Below are 24,309 nucleotides of genomic sequence, written 5' to 3'. Positions count from 1 at the left end.
GTTATATCATAATTTAGAATATTATAACCACCGGTTAAACAATACTTGCTTTACTACTAACAGTCACAAGAAGGTGGGTTTCTGCCATTTGTCACTTCTCCGTTTATCATAGCATTTAGCATTGTTAATATAAAGACACGGTAAGTATATAATGCAAAATGTAAGCAGTATGTACTACAGCAAAACTATTGAGATAAACGGAGAAGAACTTTGGAGATTTATTTATTTTTTTTTTTTCTTGAAGAGCGTTGGAGATATCGCGTTATTTTAGAAGTTGTTACGTCACTCGCGCCCCGGAAGTGTTTTGACGTTGAGCAGCGCCACCATTGAATTTTAGCAAACAGTAAACAGTACAGTTGTGCTTTTAACATAGACCAAAGACAAACAAACATTCTTGTGGTGTACCCTGAAGCTGTTTTTAATAGAAAGCTGTCACTCTACCCAGTACCTGCTCAAGTGCTATTCTGAACCAGGTTGTTTTTCGGTTGTTTTAACAACCCGGTGTAGTTCAGATCTAGTTAGCATGTAAGCTAATAAGCTATGGTTTGTTATCGTCTAAAGTCAGCATTTTCCTACATCATTAGCTGACGTTACTAAGTCTATTAGCAGTTAGCAACTCATCAAATTTCGTCCCTGACTAAAGCACCGAAATGGGATTCCTTTAAATAAATAGTATCATGTATGGCTGCATATCGTATTTTAAGATTTGCTCAATTATTGAAGAGGGGACTGCCCAAGAGACAAGTCTGGACAAAAACTTCACTGTTGGTGTCAGCTCAAGTTGTATTGTGAGTATACCTGTAGTGTCTTTTAATTTTTAAACTGCCAAGACGCTGCTCTGTCTCAAAACACTATGGATTGTGTTGTTTTCTCCTTTTTTTCAGAATGACTGAACTGACAGACTTTGAACCTTTAGCAAAGAGATTCAGGGTTGGTAACCGTGCCCCAACCTCCCCTTCATCTTCTCTCCAAGGTAATTTGGTAATAATCAGACAATTGTCAGATTACACATCAAAAGTTATCAGCTTTATTTCATTATCTCTCTTTTTTAAAACAGTTTTTTCTCTTATTCTCCAGGCCCATCTTCATGTAGTAAGAGCAGTGATAATGATACAGTCGATGAAGAAAAGGGGCAAAACAACACAGAGATGAAGATGGATATACAGCCAAAGACTGGAGCAGGTGGTTTACGACGTGTGAAGACAAACGTTTCCCATCAAAAAATCAGCCTCAGACAGCAGCAGAAGTTAAGAAATACTCTTGACCAATGGTTAGTTAAGCCCAGAAAGAACCCAAATACAGATGAAGTGTGCCAAACCCAAGATGAGGAGGAAACTGCAGATGACAGTGCCTTTCAAAGCACCTCAGCTCATTCTCTGGACCTCCAAAATGCTGAAAAACCTATAGTCTCTGACATGGATGAAGAAACCCAACCCTTGACACCACAAGACCGGGAAGAAGACAATCCGGTGTCGCCATCTTCCAAGGATTCTGCAGGGAGTGGGCTTATGCTGACACTGTCCCACAATGATGGTGGATTAGAAAAAGAAGAAATGGAAACATGCGCAGCAAACTCAGAGGGCTCTGTCAAGCACAGTACCAAAATAACAGATTTCTTTTCAGGGACCTCATCACCACGTCTACCTGTGAGACGGGTCAGGGCAGATAAACCTCCAGAGAAACAAGATGCAGACACAGACACGGAGAGTCCATCTGCTGATGTCAAATGGCTGGGGACGCCAATCAGTGAGCTTAAGAGAATGCCTGAATGCGGCAGACGGCTTCCTCCGCTGAAGGATGTTCCTGGCCAGCACACTGTGATGATAAGGGTTTGAGCAGTTCTTTCTTTTTTTATAGGATGCACAACCCTACAGGTGGTTACATCAGAGAAACACACAGAAATTCCAGTGGCCTCCACAATGTTTTTGCAGGTTTCTGCAAAGAGTAGTGGTAGTTTTTGCCTATTTTATGGTAAATGCTACTCCAGTCACCAGTTCATAATTTTGTATAGATTAAGTGGCTGCAGGAATATTATATTAGTATGTTAAGTGTAGTTTAAGCCAGACTTTAATGGCTGGCTGAAGTCTTTTAAATAGTTACATATTTAAGGTTACTGTATGTAGTGGGAATCTGAAATAAGAATCAAGAAACCAAGTTGTCTTTAAAGTTTATTAAAACCTTTGCCAAGGGACCGCTGCTGCACAGAAACAGAAGGAGGGATATTTTCACACTAGAGTGCTCTCTTATACTCTCTGACCGTGCCCTGCTAAAAAAATATCAGAGTAACAGCTAGGCAGCATCAGATGTTTGGAAGCAGGATCTCCCGCTATTTCCCAAGGAAACTTTTTATCAAAATTAAAACCAGATCCAAAATAGAATTGGGTAATGAAACCCAACCTCAAACATCAAAATGAGAAATTCTATCACAGAGGACCAGAACTAGAAAAACTGCATCATGGAATAATTTGCAAAAAACTGAAGTGTTAACATACAGCAACATCTTTAAGTTTCTGGCGAATGTATATTTTATTGTCAATACAACTATTTGGTTTGCATACAAATATTGCATGTATTAATGCCATTTTTTTTAATCCACTCCCATTGACAGACAGACCTTCTTCAGAATGGTAAAGTTCCTGTTCCGTATCCTACTAAGTTTAAGGATACCTGGGACAATGTCCATGTCAAGATGCCCTGTTCTGGTAGTAACCTGTTTCCTGTAGAAGATGAGGTAATAGTTCAAGTGTTTATAGACCTGTCAGTATAAAAACAGTTGTAGTCATGGATTATGTTTATAAAGACACACAAATGGCATATTAAAATCTTTAAAAGCGTTTAAGACTGCTTTGAATTCACAGATTGTACACCATAGCTTCAATATGGGTCATGTAAACAGTGTAATCACGTTATAAGACCCAACTAAAGGCATATTCAGTCTATTGTTGCTACCAATGGGCTGATAGGATAACCACCATGATATTTAACTGTATTGAGTTGTTAAAAAATGTTAAAATATCACTTTAGGTAATTCTGTCAAGACATTCTTCAGGTTATGGTGCTTATCCATCCAGGCTGAGGATATAATTTTTCACAGCAGCTGTTCATGCTTCTTCTCTCAGTTACAAATGTTGAAATGATCACTGACAACATTATTATTCTTTGCAATTTTAAAGCTGAACTGAATTCCCGCTGCAGAGAACTAACAACAGTTGTGCTTCAACAGGAAACACATGAAATGCAGAATAAGAGTCGATGGGAGCTGATCAAGGAAACTTTAAACAAGAAATTTACAAGTCCACTTGAGTTGAAGGCAAGTTTCATATGTGTTATTTTATTGGCAAGTCCTAATTTATTCCTCATGCGTGCTATAGTTGTTGTTACCATATTATGCCACAAGATGGCACCATGAGCTTAGAAAACTGACAGGCTCATTAAGGGCTTTCAGAATTTGTTTTAATACACATGCATCCTCATTCTGACTTAAAATGTTGATTCACACTCATTTTTACATGCTGAATTTGTTTCTTACAGAATGCAGTATTGAAATACAGTGCCTCACATGCCCAGAAGTGGGATTTCACAGCATTACATTTGTACTGCACTAAGGTAAAACAATAAATATCTGCTATGATAACTGATCTTTTTATGAATTTCACTGAACCAGGACATGAATGAAGTTTCTGCTGGTCTTAAAAAAAAAAAGAAATACATTGTTGGAAGAGTCATTGAATTAATGCTGGCATGCAGACATGGGAACACAGAGGGAAGCGCATGTTAAAGATGTGAGAGGATTAACTGTAGACTAATGAAACATCAACTGTCCAATCATGACACTTAACTGCCCAGCAGAAGGCATCGTAAACCAGCGTTGCTGCTTCTCACAGACCTCGGGTTAAAGAAGGTGCAGATGGCTCATTAGTTGGTGATCTTCAGTTTGTGAGAGGCGCAGGGATGCGAATGTCTCATTTAACACCGGATTAGATTTAGCTTAATATAAACAGTATTTAAGTGGCATTGTGAATCATTATCAATAGATGAGCCTAATATCTTCATAGCACCATGTACACAGGAAGGTCACAACAACTATGCAGACGTTTTGTCACAGTGCTTCAAAACCCAGTCTTGAATTTGAACAGTACGTACAGTGTGATGAGCCTGTCATGTGAAATACGTGAGAGTCAAAAATGCTTATTTTTAAAGTAAATTCTTTGTGTGAGTAAAGTTTGAACATATTTTGTGGAAAATGTTTGCTCTGTATTGTTCCGTGGCTTTCTCAAACATTGTGTGTGCACGCGCGTTAATTTTTACATAATTTATCTTTTTGTGCTATTTGGACATCTGGCTGTTTTGAGTTCTGAGGCTCAGATTATGTGGTTGTATTTTTAGGTGTGATTGTTTGTTTTTTTTTTTATTATTATTTTTTTTTCTACTGTCCTCAGCTAAGTCATTTTCTTTACAGGCTAAGAGGAAAATAGACCTGAGTTGCATCATGATGGCCAGAGCACTGTTAGTTCACTGGTCATTGCTCAGATTTGTCAGTGTCTTCTCCAGCCTCTTTTGGAGGCCATCCATCATCTGTTGTCTTGACGCACTCTGCGTCATCCTGTGTAGAGAATCAGGGAGGGCTGAACTCTTGTCTGGCTCATGAAGGGGATGGGAATATTCCATTTGAAGCGATGGGACATGTTGTGACATGAGTGTTTCATACAAGAAATCCTGAGCCTATAAGACTAGACAAATAATAGGCTTTATTTTTCTCATAGTAAGGGAGTGCTCATCCACTCTCTGGTTGATGGCATCATCTAGACTACATCAGCCACAGGTTTTATGATTTCTTACATTTCAGGTAAAAAGTACATGCAACGCCAGTATGTCAGATGTGTTTCTGTCATTTTTGCACAAGAACATTAATGGATTTCGCACGGGAGAATGTTGCAGCCCTTCAGAGGCAAAGTGGGAGTCTAGAGAAATAATTTAATCTTTTGCCAAAAGGTCACATTTAGTAACTTGTCAGAAATGAAAATGGCTGGCATTATATCCCAGAGAGTGCTTTACTCCAGCCGTATGTTGTTGAACCAATTGTGTGCCGTATGTATACCATAAATCATATTACAATGGGAGTTTTATGAGATAAAATCTGAACATGTTAAGAGGCTCTACCCACAGGCCAAGTTTTGTCGTCAAAGCTGTATTTGGATTGTGTCAGGTCCACTGGAATGGCAAAATTAGATTTTTGTCAGACTGCAAAATGTCAAGTACCATTAAACATATTGAAGTAGTTGGATTTCAAGTGAGGTGCCAATAAATTGTGGCTGATAACATTATACATTTGATCGTTTTGTTGATTGAAATGAATGTGTTGGTATCACCAATGATTAAGGAAATAATGTAAAACTAACTTTTTAGAGCCACCTCTATGTAATTGTAGCTCACACAAAATACATTTGCTTTATTTATACTGTGTATTATTGCAAAGTTGGTACGCAGTTCCTCTTAACCGAGACTGTTTATTGCTTCTTTCCCTTCCAGAATTTATTCACAGCTTGAGTAATGAATCTATGTTTTAATAGTCTAAAATGGCAGTAGCAATCATGCTACATGTATAGTATTTGCAATGTAGTGACGGAACTGAGCTCATACAGCCCACAGAATATATAGTGTGATGTGTAACACATTTAATTTGAAAAGCCAATTACACAGGATTGTACACGGGACCGGCAAACAGTACAATGTAAAGTATCTCATTTTTCACTTTGTTACTTTACCCTGGAGAAGCCAGTGTGGAGACTCTGTAGCAGGGCGGTTTTGAGTGTCAGAGAAAAGTAGACATGAATGGCATAGAATGACGGGCTGGGCAACTTCATTGAATATTCATCTCAGCGATCACATCTTATGAATAACTGAAAAGCTGTTGATGGACAGCATCACTTTTGTTCATGTCTCTTTCTGCAGCCCAGCCAGCGCTGTATTTACGGTTATGAGCACGCAAGTGTTTTATTTTTACATGGTCACACGTCCACAGACGCAGTCAAGCAGATTGCTTTATTGCTCGTACCTGCGGGGAATAGGAACAGGATTGTGAGGCGCTGTGTTAAATCTACATGGGAGCTTTGGTTTCTCACTGCCCACACCCTGACATCTTGCTTGATTACTGTGTCAGTTTGGTGTGATGTACAGACCTGTATCAAGTCATACAGAGAGTTAGTTCAGTTGATTTGATGCACTGTCTTCTGCTGATTTAAAGAGCTCGGCTTATACTGCCTCAGCTATATCCACCGTCTTTCTGTCAACTGCCTTCATTTATTACGCCCATAGGAGCAGTTTATGATGTCAACCAGGTCATTACTTATGACAGTGTTTAGTCAGGCTTCCTTTGCCATAATATAAATGTTCTAGGCTAAATCACCAGTCAAGGCTCCTTGTCCTGGGAACACACTGTCCTTTCTATTTCAAATGCTCGGTCATTTGCATCTATTCCAGGAAGACTGTTTAATCAGCTGGCGTGGTCCTGCAGCCTTGATGAAATTGCTTTGTGATTGATCATTCTGACATTTTGTAGCCAATATGGGTGTAAATACAGGTAGTATGGTACATTGTCTAAGATATGTTAGTGCACTTAGGCAGTGTTGTGGAGTCATGGATGGTTTGTATATTACTTGAATATTTGGTTCTGGTGATATTATTAGATGTATTTTAATAATATGAAGCCATATCTTTCATTTAATCTTTTAAAGGTCCAATATGGGATAATAGTCAGATATATACATGCACGGTATTATAATTTAATCATTTTTATAGAGGCGTATTGCCCTATGATGTTCTGTGTTGCTTATTTGTTATTAATCTCTGTTTCTCTGTAAAATTGCCCATAAAGTCTCAACATTTTGATATGGACCAGAGCTGATAATGTGATCTGTCCGTCTCAAACTACTCAGCCCAAACAGCTAATAATGTCACAGCTGAGTTTTCTGGCAAAACAACAAACATAAACAGATCTCTTTCTCTCTCCAAGGTCCTGGAGCCTGATGCTGCCGAACATCTGTTTGGTTCCCTGTTGCCAGACATGGTGCAATTAGCACTGAGAGCATCTGAGCTCTGCACCAAGGTAACAGCCATCACTAACTATCGGACACTGACTCACTGGTCTGTGACATAGTAGATCACCGCAGCAGGTTGATCCCAAAGGTCATGGCAGGACAAACAGGCTTGTGAAATAGTAGTAAAAATGGTGAGGTCAAGGCAAATAGCTATTGATAGTCATTTATCAGATGTTTTATTGTCCGTTTGGTCATGTGTTTTTTTGGGCATGTAGATATAGCTGAAAAAGTCTCTTTAAAAAGGTTTTTGTGTATTAATTTGGCCAAGCAGCAGCCAATCATCTCATTTTAATTTTACATCTGTGTGTTAGATTTAGTTTGGTTAAGTGGCCCACAGAAGTGAAACATTTCCCAAGCAAACAAATTTGTGCTAAAATATTATTCAAGCGTACATGTGGCAAACTGTTGTAGACCATCAAAATGAAACCTCAGTCTACACATCTGTAACATGGAAACTTGTGTTAAGTTTTTTGTAATTAGTTGTTATTCTTTAATAGAGAAGAATCTGTTTAAAATGGATATACAATTTTTTGGCTAGTCTCAAATAAATCTATTGAAAATGCCATTGATAAAAAACTGTTAAATAACTTGGTAATTTAACAGTTTTTAGTGGAGAACCTAAAGTGAGAAGTCGTCCAACATTTGTCCATGCATCTTGTAGCCCAACAGATACAGAACTGCTTATACTGATGCATTCTTTATGTATAAATCCATAACCTTCATTGGAAGTATGGATCACATGTGAGCACGAAAGGACCTTGATTGTAATTATGATGGCTGATTCAAGAAGAGCAGAGTACTGCAAAATAATTGCATTTATGCAACGTACTTCAGTGTTTCATTTGGCAAATTGACAAAACAAATGATTTTGACCTTCCTCGGTTGTACTTCTGTTCCGTCCTTTAGCCGATACCCCTCCTCAAGAGGGGCACGAACCACTCCATCACTATGTCTCAGGAGCAGGTGGCATGTCTGCTCGCCAACGCCTTCTTCTGCACCTTTCCGCGACGCAACTCTAGAAGGACTGAGTACTGCAACTATCCAGACATCAACTTCGTCAGGTAATGTAGGGATGTGCTTTGACTCATGATGCTTAAAGTTACACGATCATAAATGATACTGCTGTGACAACTAGCTTCATTTCCATGAGGGGGCACTACTGTATATGCTTTCCTCACTTACCATTTTAAGGCAAACAACATTTACATTGTACGTAGTTTTAATTACACATGAGCAAACACTATCTTTTAGCAAGAGTGTATTGATCAATGCAGTGCAGTGATCAATCTGACTTCCGTACACACCAATCTGAAAGATTTTACCTTCAGAAAATAGGCACTGATCCCATCAGTCACTGTTCATTGGGGCATTTTTAAAAGCCACTGAGCTTTTAAATTGTGTAGTTATATTATTAAGTACTGGGTAGACCTTTCCTTTAGCTTGCTCTACTTACCAGAACCAAATGTTTAGGTTTATCTAATCACAACATTTTTAACCACAGCTGGGCATTCTGTCTCAAAAAAATGATGTACGCTTTTATACAGCTTAAGGAGATGAGGGCAAAATGATTCACTGATAATGTATGAATGACAAAAAGGGTACAGACAGTAAAGAAGACACTAAATAGGAGGTTTGCATCGGAGCCAACCCTTGTTTCAAACCTCTGATCTTATTAATTCTGCTGATTAGGACACTGTCATTATTTCTTTCACTGTAACTCTAGTTCACAGGCAATTCTTTTTTATTTTTTTCAAAATTGTCGATTATGACAAACAGGATGGCAGGAGGTTTTTTTTCTTTTTAATCCCTGCAAACTTTCACTGAGGCGATCGTCTGGGTCGCGTAATGCAAAATCAGTCTGCAGATCGCTTCTCAGTCATGTCCCCCATCTCTGTTGGCATCATAGTGTAATTACCTAAATGGAGGTGGGAATTGGATTAACATTGACTCAGATGGCTGCCTTTGACAATGGAGAAGGCCATTGGCTGTTTTTGCAGAAGACTGTAACACTAAGTTCAATTGCATCAGTATTTCATTCACATAAAGGTTTTGCTCTGATTTGAAAGGAAAGCAAGTGTCATCATTTTAGCCTGTGGGTAACACTTTGGTAACACCAATTTGGTGTGAGGCAGATATTAAATGCTTTGAAATTTTTTCATTTATTTATTTCCTATTTAACAATCGTTCTTTGGGGTCCTCTATTTTTTTTTCTTCTTCTTCATTATCATTTCACAAGAGTGCTCGCAGGATAGGTAAAGGAAGTAAAAACAAAGCTTTTATCTGCAGATGTTCTTTTATCTCAGTGCAGATTTCTTATTTGCATTGAGATAATTGAGACTTTGTGGCAATTGAGACTTTTTTTTTTGTACGTTTGCTCTGTCATTCAAAGTGTTCTTAAGCGAACTTATTATAAACTTATTTTACCATGAAGTGCTATTAGCTAAGTTTTCTTTTGCTGATGATGCAGAAACCCAGCTGTTATACCTACTGTAGTCACTTATACCCTTTTCCTGAGTTACATCATAGTTTTCTGCACATCTGTGGGGAGTATAGTGATGTTATATAATTGTGTATTAATTCCTCACTCCCAGAAGACCCTTTTTGCGATTTGTTACTAAAAGCCTACTCTCACTAGTGGCTAGCTTATGTCAAAGGCAGTTTGCCCTGAGGACTACACAACGTATGATTGTTTCTAGGGGCCACATTGACAAAAAAGAGAAACGAATGCAGGAGTTGACTTCGATGAATGAGTTTCTCAGCCCCTGAAGGGCCCCCAGTGCATCAAGCTTTTATCATTATTTCATTCCACTCACATGAAATGATTTTCTTTTTTTGTGGCTCGTGAGGCGGGCGGTGGGGCTCTTTATAGATTTGCTCGAAAGGGAGACGGTGGGCTTAATGCTGAAAGTTCATTCAAACCCACCAACTGCACCGCACTACCAGCAGCTTTGTGTGCGCGCGTTTGTGTGTTACTTTTCAGGCGGACTGACCCTTTGCCTCCTGAGGATGTTGCTTAAAAGGGACACAGGGCTTCTTAATGTATCCCCAAGGAGGGAGCCCTGTTTCCCCTCTCTGTTCCTTTTTTTATGTGAGTGCTGTGAAGTGGCACATGAGTGTGACTCTGTGATGGCAAGCCTGGGGCAACTCCATTGTCGTAACAGTGAAGGAGCTCCTACATAATCGGCTAGTGACTGAAAGAGAAGCTGAGTGAGAGATGAACTAATTCATATCAAAAGTTAAAGCATGACTGAACTCACATGGCTAAAGTGGAGGTCTTGTGTCTCTATGGCACTGGTTTTACAGAGACTCATTTTTCCAGGTCTTGGCTATAGCTTTTTGAGTCTAAGACTTGGTGGTTTTCTGTGATGCCATGCATAATTCGCTTGCTTAAAAACTATCTTTTCATTTTTATGAAAGGAGCATCATATATACAATTTCTCTTTGACTTCAGGCTGTTTGAGGGGTCCTCTTCAAAGAAGATTGAGAAGCTGAAAACCCTGATGTGCTATTTCAAAAATGTCACTGAGCAAAGTAGGTGTTCTGATTTCATTTTCATGAGTAATTTCATTTTTTCCAGTAATGCATTCTTATTGATGTAAAGTAAGACACAGCTGTGACATTGTTACTTGCTTTTTTTTGCTTTTCAGAGCCTACTGGACTTCTAACATTCACACGAAAAAGTTTGGATAAACCCCTTAATTGGAAAAGGTGTAGTATATTGAACTAAAGAAGTAAAGGAAACATTATAATTACTAATAGAAATGGTAGTAGTATGTTGATTGTCTCTGCCAGTAGAATAAATCCAGTAGGCTGTTTGGAAGCAATTAAAGATCCATCATCTGACCTATTGTCGATAACTGGGAAACAATTTATTCTTTGTTTCAGCTCACAGACTCCGCTCACAAAGCTCCACATTACTTGTGAAGGAACAATTGAGGATGATGGTTGTGGAATGCTTCAGGTAAGATGCAGAGGAGGAGAAATGTCCCAGGAGTGTTGACTTGTGGAAAGACAACACAATGGTGTGATTTAGAGGAACTTTAATTTGCAGAATAATAGTTTTTTTGCTTGATGGAGTTTTTAGTTGGAGAGATACTCCTCCCCATGCTTGGTTCCCGTCCTCTTTCCCCCCCTGTTGTAGTCAGTCACTGAGCCACCTCATTCTGGAGTCTTTCAACCAGATTGCTTACCAGTGCTGAAAAGGCCTTTGAGGGAGCCTGTGACACGTCGGAGGGAATGTGTGCTGGGACTGGGGTCGAGGCCTCTGAGCCTCCTCTGCTCAAAGTGTCGGCCATGCTTCCTGTACACTGTCAGGATGGCCTGCTTTGCCTTTCACCTTTTGTTTGCCTCCAGTTGCCACAAGCTGACAGTTGATGTGCACACATGACCAGCTCCGGGGCACACTGCGGCCTGGATTGATGGGTGCTCTGCTCTGGGTGGGTGAGGGGTGCTGACAGCCTGTCAAAGCAGACTTTGGAGTCTGGCTTGTTGTCCCAGAGTTGAGTGACCAGTTTGGGGAGATCTGCTCTCAGACTGCAGCTCGCCCCTTTGCAGCCTCTTCCTGAGGTTGTGACGGGGTTGGTCTGGTCTCTTCTACAGGCCAGTGAGCAACAACTGTCAGTCCAGAAATTGGATTATATGTATGTTCCACGTGGCTGCCTTCTGACTAAAACAATGAGTTGCCACGTCTGTGTCTGAGCTGAAACGAAGAGATGCGTATTTTCTTTTGAATCATAAACAGACCAAAATAAAGAAGTACATCAGTGTCACCCAGAGATCTGTGCACAAACCTGAAAGAACACAAGCAGCAAAAGATATCACAGGCATCAGTCAGCAGTCAATTTAGCAGCATGTTATGACTGGAGGGAGATGTTTGCTTTGGACTGTAGGCCTGCACTCTTGTTGTGATATTTGCTCCTGGCAGCAGCACACTGAAGTGCTGCTCCTGGAGAGAGCTCATTTTGGCATGGGGGACAGAGGTCTGAGTAATGTGAGCACCTCAGGCCACCTTCCCGATCAGCTTGTCTGGGATTCTGTCACAAGTAAAAGGAAAAGGGCTGACACCCTTTCATGGGGTGTTTTCCTCAAGTTTGGGAAGCTATATAATTCACAGTCAGAGAAAATGTTTAGTTCACTTCTAGATTATGTTGTCTGCTGTTTTGTTTCATAAGAATACATGCATGTGACAAAAGATCAAATATTTGAAAGTAACGTTTTATTGATTCTCATTCTTGATTTGCAGGTGGATTTTGCCAATCAGTTTGTGGGAGGAGGAGTCACCAGCTCTGGTCTGGTTCAAGAGGAAATCCGTTTTCTGATCAATCCTGAGCTCATTGTTTCTCGCCTCTTCACCGAAGCCCTGGATCATAACGAATGTTTGATCATCACAGGTCAGTGATCAAAAATTCTCGCTCACCTTGTTAAACGATAATTCCTGCTGAAGGAGTCCTGTTCATCAATTATTCATGATTTATTCCGTTGATCCTGATAAGATCAATAATGCCCCGGGTTCACTTTTCTCATGCTTGACCTATAATTTGACAGAGGAAACTGTAAATGTTTCCAGTCACACACAGCATGTGTCAGTGCACATTGCACACCTTCAATTTATTTACCCCATCCTGGCTCAGCAAGAGGCAAAAGGATGTTTGTGGCAATTACCCTGTTTTCTGTATCTGTCCTTGTCACATATTTCCTTTTGATTGGCTGTAAAACGGAGAGTTGCATCAGTCGGGAGCAGGAGATTGGGCTTTCCTGATTGCTCTGTTGGGTCTTTCTGTTGAGTAATTCCCACTGATTGTACTTCAGTATTGAGTGGTTGCAGCAGACAACGTTGGGACAGGCCGGCAGACCCACTAACAAGGGCTAGCCTTGAGGAGTCCCGGCAGGAGGCTGATGGCGCCCGTCTGTTATTTTTATTTTATTTTTTTTTTATTTTTTATCTAACACTGTTTGTCTATATACTATTGTGGCTGTTTGATTGCGTTAGATGAAGAAGCTAGGAAACCAGTGTTATGTAATATGGCAGTAGCTTGTCAGAATTGAAGGAAGCGTACACAAATCCAGTTGTCAGTCCACCTCAATAAAAATCATTTAAATCAGTAATGTGTGGATTTTAAAGCTGCGTTGTAAAAATTCATGATTATTTCCTTTTAAACACAATTAGTGAGCCCTTTATTGAGCCTTGCAGATGTTAAAATTGCCCCTTTAGTATTGCCCTAAAGCAGCTATCATCACTCTTTTATACTAACAATGACCATAAGGTCTCTTTTAGCTCATTGTTTTGGTTTTACTGTATGCCACTTTATTGTTTGGCTCCTCTCCCCGCCTTCTTCAGTATTGTTTCCAGACACAAGGAGATGTTTTTAGTGGAAAAGTTCTGACAATTTGTACATTATGTGTCTCTGTTACATTGTTAAGTTATGTCATGTCATGCAAGTCCATAACTTAAACCACTGTTACATAGTAGATGGCCATACAGCCACCCATACAGATGAACTGCCTTATCATTGCATAACAAGTGGGTTGGGTTAGAGCAGGAAGTGAGGAAACGGAGCCTCCGCCCTCCTGATCACCAATCATACCACTGTATCAGATCGTCTTGTTTCGGTGGAGTCACCTTCAGACTTCTTGCCGGCCATCTCTCCCTCGCCTCCACTAACGCCACTTAACTTTATTACTGGGGCCCAGAATTAATTATAGCTGGAAGACCTGCCCAAGACCTGCTCCACTAATGGACTCTTCCATTCCATCATCTTTATTAAACCCTGCCCGTATCTCTCGTCCCCGCGTTGTAAAAGTCCAAGTCTTTGCTGCATTGTGGCCATGTGGTAAATTATATTCCCCTGTGATACGTTTTGGCATACAGTAGGGAAGCTAATGGATCTTATGTCTGCACTGAAATTTGCAAAAGTGCCCAGGCCTAATTGAATTTTCCTTGATTGCTAGGTATCTGGCTGCCGTTGCGGCGGTCAAAAGTATAAATAGTATCAAGGAGAAGTCGTATGATTCATTGATGGCAGTACTGACCAGAAACTACGGTACAAGCTTAACACAGGCAGGAGATTGTGGCATAGGGACGAAATCTTGCTTTGACTTATCTACCAGCATGAATTGTGGTTTTACATTTTTGAAAATAGTCTTTGGAGAAACCAATAATGGCCTTAAAGTGTGATTTTTTTGTTTTTTTAATTTGAAAACTTTTATGGCTAAAATGTTGTAGCATTTTATCCTAATTTCTTCACACGCAGACAATAATACAGTAGTAAAACTTCTACAGTTGCTCATTTTTACCTCAACAATGAGAGGCACTTCTGACCTTTTACAGTCTCTGGTACAGCACAAATATGAGACACTTTGTTTTGATGTATTTACACATGAATGGAACAACCTTCAGGAACATCGGGAATCATACCTACTGATCTTTATGCAACCTATTTGTTGTTTATAAATAATTTCTAATAACCAGACACATCTTTCCCTGACCAAGATTGATCTGCTTCCCACAACAAATCATTTTTAAATGACAAATGGGTTGCATAAAAAATCGAAAGCATAATTTATATTGTTCCTGAAGGTTATGCCTTTCAAATGCAAATGTGGTTGATCATAGAGTTTGATATTTTTGGAGAACCAGTAAAGGTCAGGTGTATGCATAGTTAACACAAAGCCATCTAGTTTTAGCGGTGGTAGTGTTATCTCGTTGTGAACTTTACATACTTTACATTTTTATTTCTAATTTCTAACATCAGAATGTTTTATCCATAAATTGGTCTATAAATTGTGCTAGTAGCACAAGAGCTCGGACTTTAATGTAGATACAAATATTCATTTAGCTCCCTTGGGGGTACAAGTTTACATGAGTGTATGTGGCCAGTTGTATGATTGCAAAAAAAAAAAAAAAAGCTGACACTGCTGATACTAAGCCCCTTAGTATTCTCTCATGTCTTTTGTCAACTGTGACTTGGCCAACCACAAATCTACACTGCCTCTTCTGTACCCAGGGTAAAGTCTGCACCTCAAAATCCAGAAGCCTTAGTGGGACTGAAGCGCCTCAATATCTGATTTGTCCATACTTGAGTAGAGACTTGTTAGTTCTGCAGTATATCTAGAGATACTGGTGAACTAAATTAGGTACTTAGGTGTCTCATTGCATTATTGCTTATTATAGCAGTAATTTTTCTTTTTACTTAAAATTAAAAAAAAAAAAAAAAAGTGAGAGAGGTGGTGATTATTAGTGAAATGCCTCTCAAGTGGAACGTGCTGTAGAGATTCCCTCCCCCATTGTGCACCTCCTAATACCTGCTGACTAAGACCCCGCTACTAATCACTTGGTTTATTCACCTTGCAGCATGAAGCAGCTCAGCGAGTGCTCTCAACAGCCAGGTTCTAATGAGCGCTAATGAATGGGAAGTTAATTTGTGGCCTCATTTGTTTGACTGTGCTGTTGCCTCCCCACCTTCCGCTCCCCTTTTACGGGTGTTGAGTGTTCCCCTGTGGGCTGGCGGTCAGTCGCTGCCTCTCACGTCGTTTTAAGGGGGGAGCAATGACTTGACCTTCCTCTTGTCAGAAGACAGCTGCTCCTGTTTCATCCGATCACATCAGGCAGAATCACTACAGTCACACCCCCTGAAAACCCTTTGTTATTACAATGAATATTCAAATCAACTAGTATTGTGTAGGATGTTGATATTATTCCCTTTCTTCGTGTCAATGTATATTATATAAGTATAAGTATATTTCAGAAGATGTTATACAGTTATACAATATGATATTTGCTACACAACCTTTTTAGCATAATATATCCACCACTAAAAGTATATCAATGGCAGTCATATTAAAGTTTATAAATCTCTGTGAAATCAAAACACATTGATTGTAGTTACACCAAAATTGAAATACTCTTGTCATTCCCTTGAACCATTGTTTCATTTAGCATAATTGGTAGCTAAAATGAATTTTATGTGTCTGTCAATGCAATGTAATCTTACCAGCCTTTTCAGCTTTGTTACATAAAAATCAAGATGAATATGTTCATGCTTTGCAACGGTGTGTGTCTGATATCCCTGTTTGTTATTACCAGGTACACAGCAGTACAGTAAATACACAGGCTATGCTAACACCTACCAATGGGGCGGCAGCCACCAGGACACAACCCAAAGGTATTTATGGCACTAATGCATAAATTATAGCTTAATGCTAAGTTTAACCCCTTCCCTACAACCAATTCAGGCGCTAGCAGCCTGGTTCAGGGGAGGGCAATTTCGTTTGGTTGGTCGGTCCACCACTTTAGTCCAGACTTAAATAGCTCTACAACTATTGGATGGATTGCAATCAAATTTTCATGGTCCCCAGATAATTAATTCTACTGACTGTGGTGATCACCTGACTGTTATGACCAAATACCAGCAAAACAAATGACATTTACTTTGTGTTTAATTTAATTAGCAAATCAAGCATCCTAACAGGCTACATTAAGATGATGAAGATGGCAAACATTATACCTGCTAAACCTCAAGCATGTTAGCATTGTCATTAAAATCACGTTGTTGTGCTGATGTTAGCATTTAATACAAAGCACTAAATACAGCCTCACCAAGAGCATTAGTTTAGCAAATGTTCATATTCTATGCAACTTTTCATCATTCAAAGGTAGTAATTTAAAGCTTTAAGTATCATGTGAATTTTCTGTTAGAAAATGGTAAACTACAGACATGGCTTTTAATGTCTCATAACATGCCTTGGTCATCTTCCTATTTCTAACATGGATGTAGCTACAAGAAATTATTGCCCCATCTGTTGTACAGAAAACACTGCAAAACTATCTCTATGATTTGTTCCAGAGACGGCTGGCAGAGAAGATGTACAGAAATTGTGGCCATTGATGCACTGCAGTTCAGGAACTTTCTTGAACAGTTTAGCCCAGAGAGAATCAACCGAGAACTCAACAAGGTTATCTTGTATTTTCATTTCATTCTCTTGTCTGTCTGGTTTTCGAAAGATAAATACTGGGTTTTGCCTTTTGCTCTTGTGCTTGGCACAAGATCAGACTGTGGTTTAGATGAAAATGTCTGACATACAAAATAAAACATGCCAGCTCATTGGAAAACTGATATTAGTAAGCATATGGTAAGTGCTGCTCTAACTGCATTATTTTTCTTTTGTAGACAAATTAAGTTTAATTTATGGCAGTGGAAGTGTGATGGGAATCTACCCACTACACTTTGATGTTACGCTTTGATCCCCTATAGTCTCGTTTCTTTAACAGTGTATGGCTACAGTGATGTCATTTTTTTAATTTATTTGGCATTTCGCATCATGCTTGGTTTGCACAGGTTTAATGGTTTCAGTGTAAATCCATTTGCCTGACAATCGGAAAACTGTCTCTTCACAAATGCCAGCTGAGATGACATTGACTCATGTTTACTTTTCTCATGGTAAATATTTGAATTACAGATACGTGTGTAATGCAGACTGATGCATTGTCATTTATGTAGAGAATAAGCTTAATCTTGTTCATTACACTGTCCATTAGGCCCAGAATGAATTTTAATCAACGTAATTGACCTCAGGGTGATTAATCACAATTATTAAATTTACATCACAGATTTTTAAAAAAAAATAGGAATCCTTCCATATGTGGTGTCTTCCCAGTCCAAGATGCTCATTCGTAATAGAAAATCAAGATGTTAATGTTGTCAAGTCTGCCGTCAGAAAGCATGGAGGAGTTTGACAGCTCTGACAGGGGTGTGAAGAATGCACCAACATGAAGATCAATCCTGTTTCGAATATTGTTTAGTGAACTGTCATATCTGCCCTTTCACAGGAAGAATTTATGACTGGTCAGGGAGAGGATGTGCTCTTACGATTCAGTTTCACAATTGACTTCATCTTCAATCTGAAAACTAATGTCCAGAGCCCCTTCAGATCTTTTATTTAATATCTGCTGCTACTAGAAATTATTTTGACATATGTGACATATAACCCACTTGACGTGTGAAATGCTCATGCACATGGATTTTGTCCGCAGTGTGCAATTACTAATGTGTAAAACCCACGCCGGTTTCTCTCGAGTGGCAGTGAAATCATGGTGCGAATTTGCCAAATGACACAATGTTAAAAATGTATGTTCTGTCAGGCCAATCAACCTATGCGCGCGTTCACTGAACGATGTGTTGAGCTCAGGCCTGCAGGCCATCAGAATTACTTTGTCGCTCGCTTTCTATATATTCCATTTACATTTGATGGTATGGAGATGTTCTGTAGGGCTGGCTCTTATTATACATACCACTGATCTGGAACAGTGGGCTGATCCCAAGACCTGAGGCTCATCAGAGCTGATTCTGGCTTTTGTACCAAATGACATATCGTTCCCCACTCACTCGAATGGCACGGCCTCATGTGGCCGACAGTTTGATGTAATGTCACCCCAAGAAAACCACGTTTGTTCACAATTTTGAGAACAGAAGGTTTGCTTATTGTGAGGCAGTGCCAGTGTCTGAAATCACTCTCTATTTGCTACCTAGTACATTATATTGATTTTTATTTCAGTGTCTAAATCTCTCTCTCTCAGTGTCCAAATATATATATAACCCCTTAAAATTCCCACAAAATGTAGTGTTTGTAGCACAAATACAGCTTTTTGCTAAAAATCCCATAGTGCAATGTTTTGCCTTTTAATAACAGTTATTTGACACTACATAATCATGATGATTCATAGTAATGATTCATAAGTCTCAGTGTTCAGCTCACTATGAAATAAAGTAGTGTTTTCTACATAGAGAGTAGTGAATAATTTCAGACACAGCAAATGTTTTTTTTTACTTGATCTTATGTCCTATCATATCAACCTGTGTATTTCTTTGTCCTTACATTTCCTTTCCTAACTTGCTGCCTCGTCATTTAGGCCTACTGTGGCTTTGCTCGCCCTGAGGAACAAAGTCAAAACCTTGCGGCAGTGGCGACAGGGAACTGGGGCTGTGGGGTTTTTGGAGGAGACACGCGTCTCAAAGGTAAGCGCTGACGTTACACTGCTGTCAGCAGATTTTGTGCCGAAATATGCTCGGATCATCTTTGCGCACTTGGCAGTCTTAGCGAACTCTCCTCCTGGTTATAACAGAATACATTTCAGATTGAAAGGCTCCAGTAGATCAGTGTGGGCATCCATTTGTCTTCTGGGAATGCGTTCATTTACTTAAGGCCTGCTCGTCGCCTTCCTTCTATTGATCAAATGACAAAGTTAATATGTTTCATTAATAGTGAAATTGATCGCTTGCTCGAGTCCATCAATCCGTTACAGCACTTTGTCTGAGCCTTGTTTCACTGTCACTGAGCAGGGAGCTTAAGGAGAGTCTATACTAACCGCTTGCAGTAGTAGCTCGGCTTCTCACTTTCCACCTGACTTAGCGCCCCTGTGCTTTCAAGCTATACATACATCCATACATATTTGTTAATTAGCTGAAGCAAGGTACAGCCCTCCATAGACACAATCACCTAGTGCCTGCTTAATGACATGCCTCCCGGGAAGAGCTTCGTAATTCAGATGGCGCTCTCCTCCTGGGTTTACCTTCTGTGGCCTCGCATAGCCACTTATTTTTTAATTGTCAGATAATTTTTGAAGAAAGTAGTTGTAACAGAACAGAGGAGAGAAACTGCTGAAGCGCAGACATACTCAGCTCAGCCCTCTTCTGAAAATGTTGATTCAGTTTTCCTCATTAACTTGCCACTGTCCGTACCTTCATTAATCAGCAGACACATTTCCAGTCTCTTAAAATATTCACAGCTCTCCGGGGCCAGACCTGGCCTCTCTTTGTAACTAATCCAGAGTTCTCAGTAGGGGTGAGACCTATTCCCTCGATTATTTACCTTTTACTGTACATGCCACAGAGGCTGTTGCCACTCACTAATTGTGATTCAGCTACTGGATGACTCCTCAAACCTCTGTTTATTTGACCTTTGCTGTAGTAAAAAGATTAAAGCGTGAGAACAAAGTATAAGCCAAGTTTCAATTCAGTAAAGGACAATCCTTCTACTGCACTGAAACAGATTTTGTGTCACTCTCACTGTTTAGATTTAACGCAGCCTTCTTTTCCTCCAGCTCTGCTCCAGATGCTGGCAGCTGCTGAGGCGGGCCGAGATGTAGCCTATTTCACCTTCGGTGACAGCCAGCTCATGACAGATGTCCACAACATGCACTCTTTCCTCACTCAGAGGAATATCGGTGTCGGTAAGGCAAACAAGCATCTTGTCTGCTTCTTGTTTATATGCAACTGAGCTTCTCTAATATGCACTTTTTTGTGATTGCACTGCCAACAGTGTGGCGCATGGTTTAACCCTATGATTAATTTTTTTATTTTAGAATTCTGTTTCCTCTTAGGATTTTGTTGTAAATGATGTGAACTCATGACACAATAATATGGCTTATTACAGATGGTGAAAACTTGTCCACATTTCCCTTGCTGTAATATCAGTCCACTGTGCAACATACACAATCTCCTTGTCTCCATTACAGGGGAGGTGTATGATCTCCTGGGGCAGTACTACAGCTCAGTGTGCAGGAGCTGCCTCGGTCGGCGCCCTGACGTCAGCCTCTACTCCTTCATCTACCAACAGGTCAGCTCCTCCCCTGGTGCCCGATGAATCCGACAGGCGCTCGGCCAGACAACATGTCCCCACAGACTGCCATTAAGGTCAGGTGGCCGATGAGTCACCACGCCTTATCTTCGGAAAGCGAAACGCTTACCGGTCTGCCTTTTAGATTTATTTTTTATCGCAATGTTTTTGTTAGACAAACTTTAAATTAACAGTACCAAAAGTGGTCTCCACCACTGGCAGCTGAAAGTGAAAATCTGGCACACAGATCCTTTTCAAAAACAACCGACCTGCAGAAGGGGATTAGTTAATGACCCTGTCTGTCGCTGCAGTCCACCCTGTGTTCATTTTGCTGCTGCTGGATATACGCCAATGGATTGAGCTTCAATATGACGCAATTGTGATTTTAATGGTGAGGCAAAGGTTGCCATCCATCTTCAGAGTTTGTCATGTTGCCTTTTTTTTTACACCCACACATATCCAGCCTAATTGAATTGGCTGTCAGAAATCAAGTTAAAGGAAAAGAATAACAAGAACAGGGTTTGGAAAGCTTGAAGTGTTTTCTGGAAAGTGGTTTGATTTAAGAAAGCAGCCTGGCTTTTTGTGAAGTAATCTCTTACCTTCTGCATTTATAGCTATGAAATTCTGGTTACGATTATGGTTCTACGAATACATTTTTGTGGGTTCTTGGTTGTGTGTGATAAACATTGCAAAGAACCCAGATGCACTTAAAATATTAATTAGCTTTGTTTGTTTCTGTATTTTACAGCTGATTTCAGGGTCAATTTGTTTCTAATATTTGTTAAATTTGAATGAAAATTGAGGAATTTTTCTGAAAAAATTTGTTTTTCAAACAACCTTAATAAAAATGAATCAGTTTTAAATTAATGTCATATTCTTATCTTTAATATTGCCTATATTTTATTCTGTAGCACCGTTCGAATGGAGCCACAAATGTCAGTAATACATCTCTGAACAATCAGTATGATGGCTTCTTGTCCCATGGATGTTACAGGCTAAATGAGTTTCCATACAGCCTTGCCATTTATCTTTCCCCAGCTATTGCTTCACCCTTTCACTCACAGTTTAATAAGGTCATACCTTTTATATAAACTGTACATGACACCTCATTAAGTAAAGAGTAGATCATAGAACATCCAGTCAGAGGCGAGAGTCAGGCAGTGGGGCTCCCGTGTGATTTCTCTGCCTGGTGGACAAAACACAGCGTCATTTGCATCAAGAAGAAGCTGCTTGACGGAGGTCTCAGAGGTTTGACCTTTGACACTTTGTATTCAGGTTTGATGACAATTGACAGATTTTAAAGCAACGTAAGGCATGTAAAATATTCAATTTAACACACAACATTAAAAAGTTAAAGTTCATATGTATACTAATACCATATAACAAAAAATGTAATACCCTGCTTGTTTTTTAACCTCTTACTGTTTGGTTAGTTGATGATAGACATTACTGAGTATTCCACTGATGCGTGTGTTGACTTTTTCTCTGTGTGATTATCTAGTTACTTGCCTAATGAGCTGTTATCTGTCACTATACAGATTACCCAGTCAGCAGGAGTTTATTGACTAAATATTTTGAGTTGAATGTTAAATTGGTTTTGTCCCCAGCACGCGCGGTACTGAATGGACTCCTGGGAGCCTGTAAATGAATGAATGAATGAATGAGGTGTAGGCGTCTCTAAGCTCGGCGCTGTATGCCTTCATGGAATCAGGACCAGAAGTAGGGGGTCTCTCTTTGAAGCTGGCTGAGTTCAAAAAAAGCCTTTGGTGGCGACTCTCTCAAGGGGATTCACCAGAGACACACAGGGGTTTCCTACTGGATTGAGCCCTCTGCAGTGAGCCTCATGCGTGTTTTTGACCTTTTGGCTGCCATCTGTCATAAAGCCGTGAACATGGACAGTGTTTAGTCATTTAAACATAATCACTCTATTGCAGTTTGTAAATGGAAAAGTTAAGTAAATAATGCCGGCAGATATTGAACTTTATAAGTTCAAATAAAATTGTGTTTCTTCACAAAACATCTGCTTACCCCTGCCGGTTAATTAAATTATAAATGCGTGATTTCAATTTCTGTTGCTTTGTACTTGTGTTGTTTTTAGCAATGCTAGCAGTGTGGCGCTAGGAATGGCAATGTCCGTTGTTTGGGGAGTCCATTCAGACTGAAATATTAACCACTGGATGGATTGCCATCTAATGATGTCAATGAGCCCTTGACTTTTCTCCAGCGCCACCAGCAGGAAGTTTTCCCCTATTAAGTGAAATATCTCAACTTCTGCTGAATGGATTGGAATAAATTTTGGACGGACATTCATGGTTCCCAGAAGATGAATCCTACGGACCTTTAGTGGTCCCCTGACTTTACCTCTAGCGCCACCATGTGATTGACATTTGTGGGTTTTTTTGTGAAATGACTCAACAATTATTAGATGGATTGTCATGCAACAAGGGACACAGCGCATCCTTGGCTATTGCACCAGAGAAGAATGACACTTTGTGATTTTACTCATATTACTCATGGATGAAGGTACTCAAAACAGTAACTGAATTGATAAATGTTATACGTCAAGTGTAGCAAAGAGAAATCTAGTTAGAATTGTAAAATGCATTTAAATGCATCCAGGAAGAGTGTGTTGAAGCGTGAATGAGGAAGTGCAGCAGTCACTTCTTACCGGCTCAAATGGCAAATTTGGTCCTGAGTTGAGTTCATTGTGGAGAATCACGGGATCAAGCAACCTTACAGTGTTTTCATACATTTGAACTGACACACAGCGCTATAGTAATGCCAAGTTTTCTTTAGTCTAGTGTATGAATTATCAATGGACCCCAGAGAACAAATAACATGCATCAAACAGTCCATCATTAGATTCTTTTGAAGCTGGAACAACGTTGCCACATAATTTTCTGCACTTCTGCTTTGTTTCCATCCAAGAAGGTCAGCTCTGATAATGTAGGGTACTGTATTATAAATGGGGAGGCCTATTTAAATTCATTATCAGCTATTTACTTCATATTTCCTTGTCATTTTTGATCATTAGTGGAAACTCCCTGTTGTGTTTGGAGAAGTTATGCAAGGTTCGGTTGGCCACAGATTAAAGGCATTATCAGCTGAATATTGATATGTTTGATGAAACCCTGGGAGCTGCAGCTTACATTTGTTTGGACTGAGGACATAAGACAAAAATAGAATTCGTTGTCATGAGCTCTCTTTTGCTAATTATTCATGCTATGTCCTTTCCATGATAAAATTCTTATTTTATGAAAAAGGAAAATGGATGCTGTACAACCACCTGGGGCATCAGGGAACTTGTGGGATGCAGCTAATTTGCATTTGATGCTAATCTTGGAACATTAGTCCTGAATTATTGCCATATCTCTATTGGTACTAGCAAGCATGGTTGATATGTAAAAGTATTCACTGCTAACATCTAAGTAGGCAAAAAAAAGAAAAGATCGATTAACAATTTAACATCTGGGTAGAGTCCAGTACATTCTTCAAGCTGTCAATGTATTTTTTTCATTTTGAAACCTTTGCAGTATGACCACGCTATTACAGGAGTCACCTGTTCAGAATTAGAAATGACATTTTAGACATCAAAGAGCTC

General features: G+C 39.7%; 1 protein-coding gene across 1 annotated transcript; it reads left to right on the top strand.

Moving 5' to 3' along the window:
* The first annotated feature begins 296 nt into the window (after positions 1 to 296).
* On the top strand, positions 297 to 21,571 carry LOC130162803 (poly(ADP-ribose) glycohydrolase). Its single transcript, XM_056366639.1, has 17 exons — positions 297 to 788; positions 885 to 973; positions 1,078 to 1,829; positions 2,609 to 2,731; positions 3,224 to 3,310; positions 3,532 to 3,606; positions 7,013 to 7,105; positions 8,004 to 8,158; positions 10,549 to 10,628; positions 10,745 to 10,805; positions 10,983 to 11,058; positions 12,340 to 12,487; positions 16,180 to 16,258; positions 16,940 to 17,048; positions 19,003 to 19,108; positions 20,194 to 20,322; positions 20,608 to 21,571. Exons 1-17 carry the CDS (start codon positions 682 to 684, stop codon positions 20,733 to 20,735), a joined length of 2,397 nt encoding a protein of 798 aa, XP_056222614.1. The 5' UTR covers positions 297 to 681; the 3' UTR covers positions 20,736 to 21,571.
* Positions 21,572 to 24,309: the final 2,738 nt, after the last annotated feature.

Source organism: Seriola aureovittata, chromosome 21 (genome assembly GCF_021018895.1).
Source record: "Seriola aureovittata isolate HTS-2021-v1 ecotype China chromosome 21, ASM2101889v1, whole genome shotgun sequence".
NCBI classification, from domain to species: domain Eukaryota; kingdom Metazoa; phylum Chordata; class Actinopteri; order Carangiformes; family Carangidae; genus Seriola; species Seriola aureovittata.
Note: the sequence above shows the minus strand (reverse complement) of the source record. Positions and strands in the feature narration are given on the sequence as shown.

Coding starts and splice junctions, on each gene's coding strand:
- LOC130162803 (XM_056366639.1), top strand. CDS start 682: ATGGCTGCATATCGTATTTTAAGATTTGCTCAATTATTGAAGAGGGGA. Junction 10,629..10,744: donor CAAAAATGTCACTGAGCAAA/GTAGGTGTTCTG, acceptor TTTGCTTTTCAG/AGCCTACTGGACTTCTAACA. Junction 16,259..16,939: donor CACCAGGACACAACCCAAAG/GTATTTATGGCA, acceptor GATTTGTTCCAG/AGACGGCTGGCAGAGAAGAT.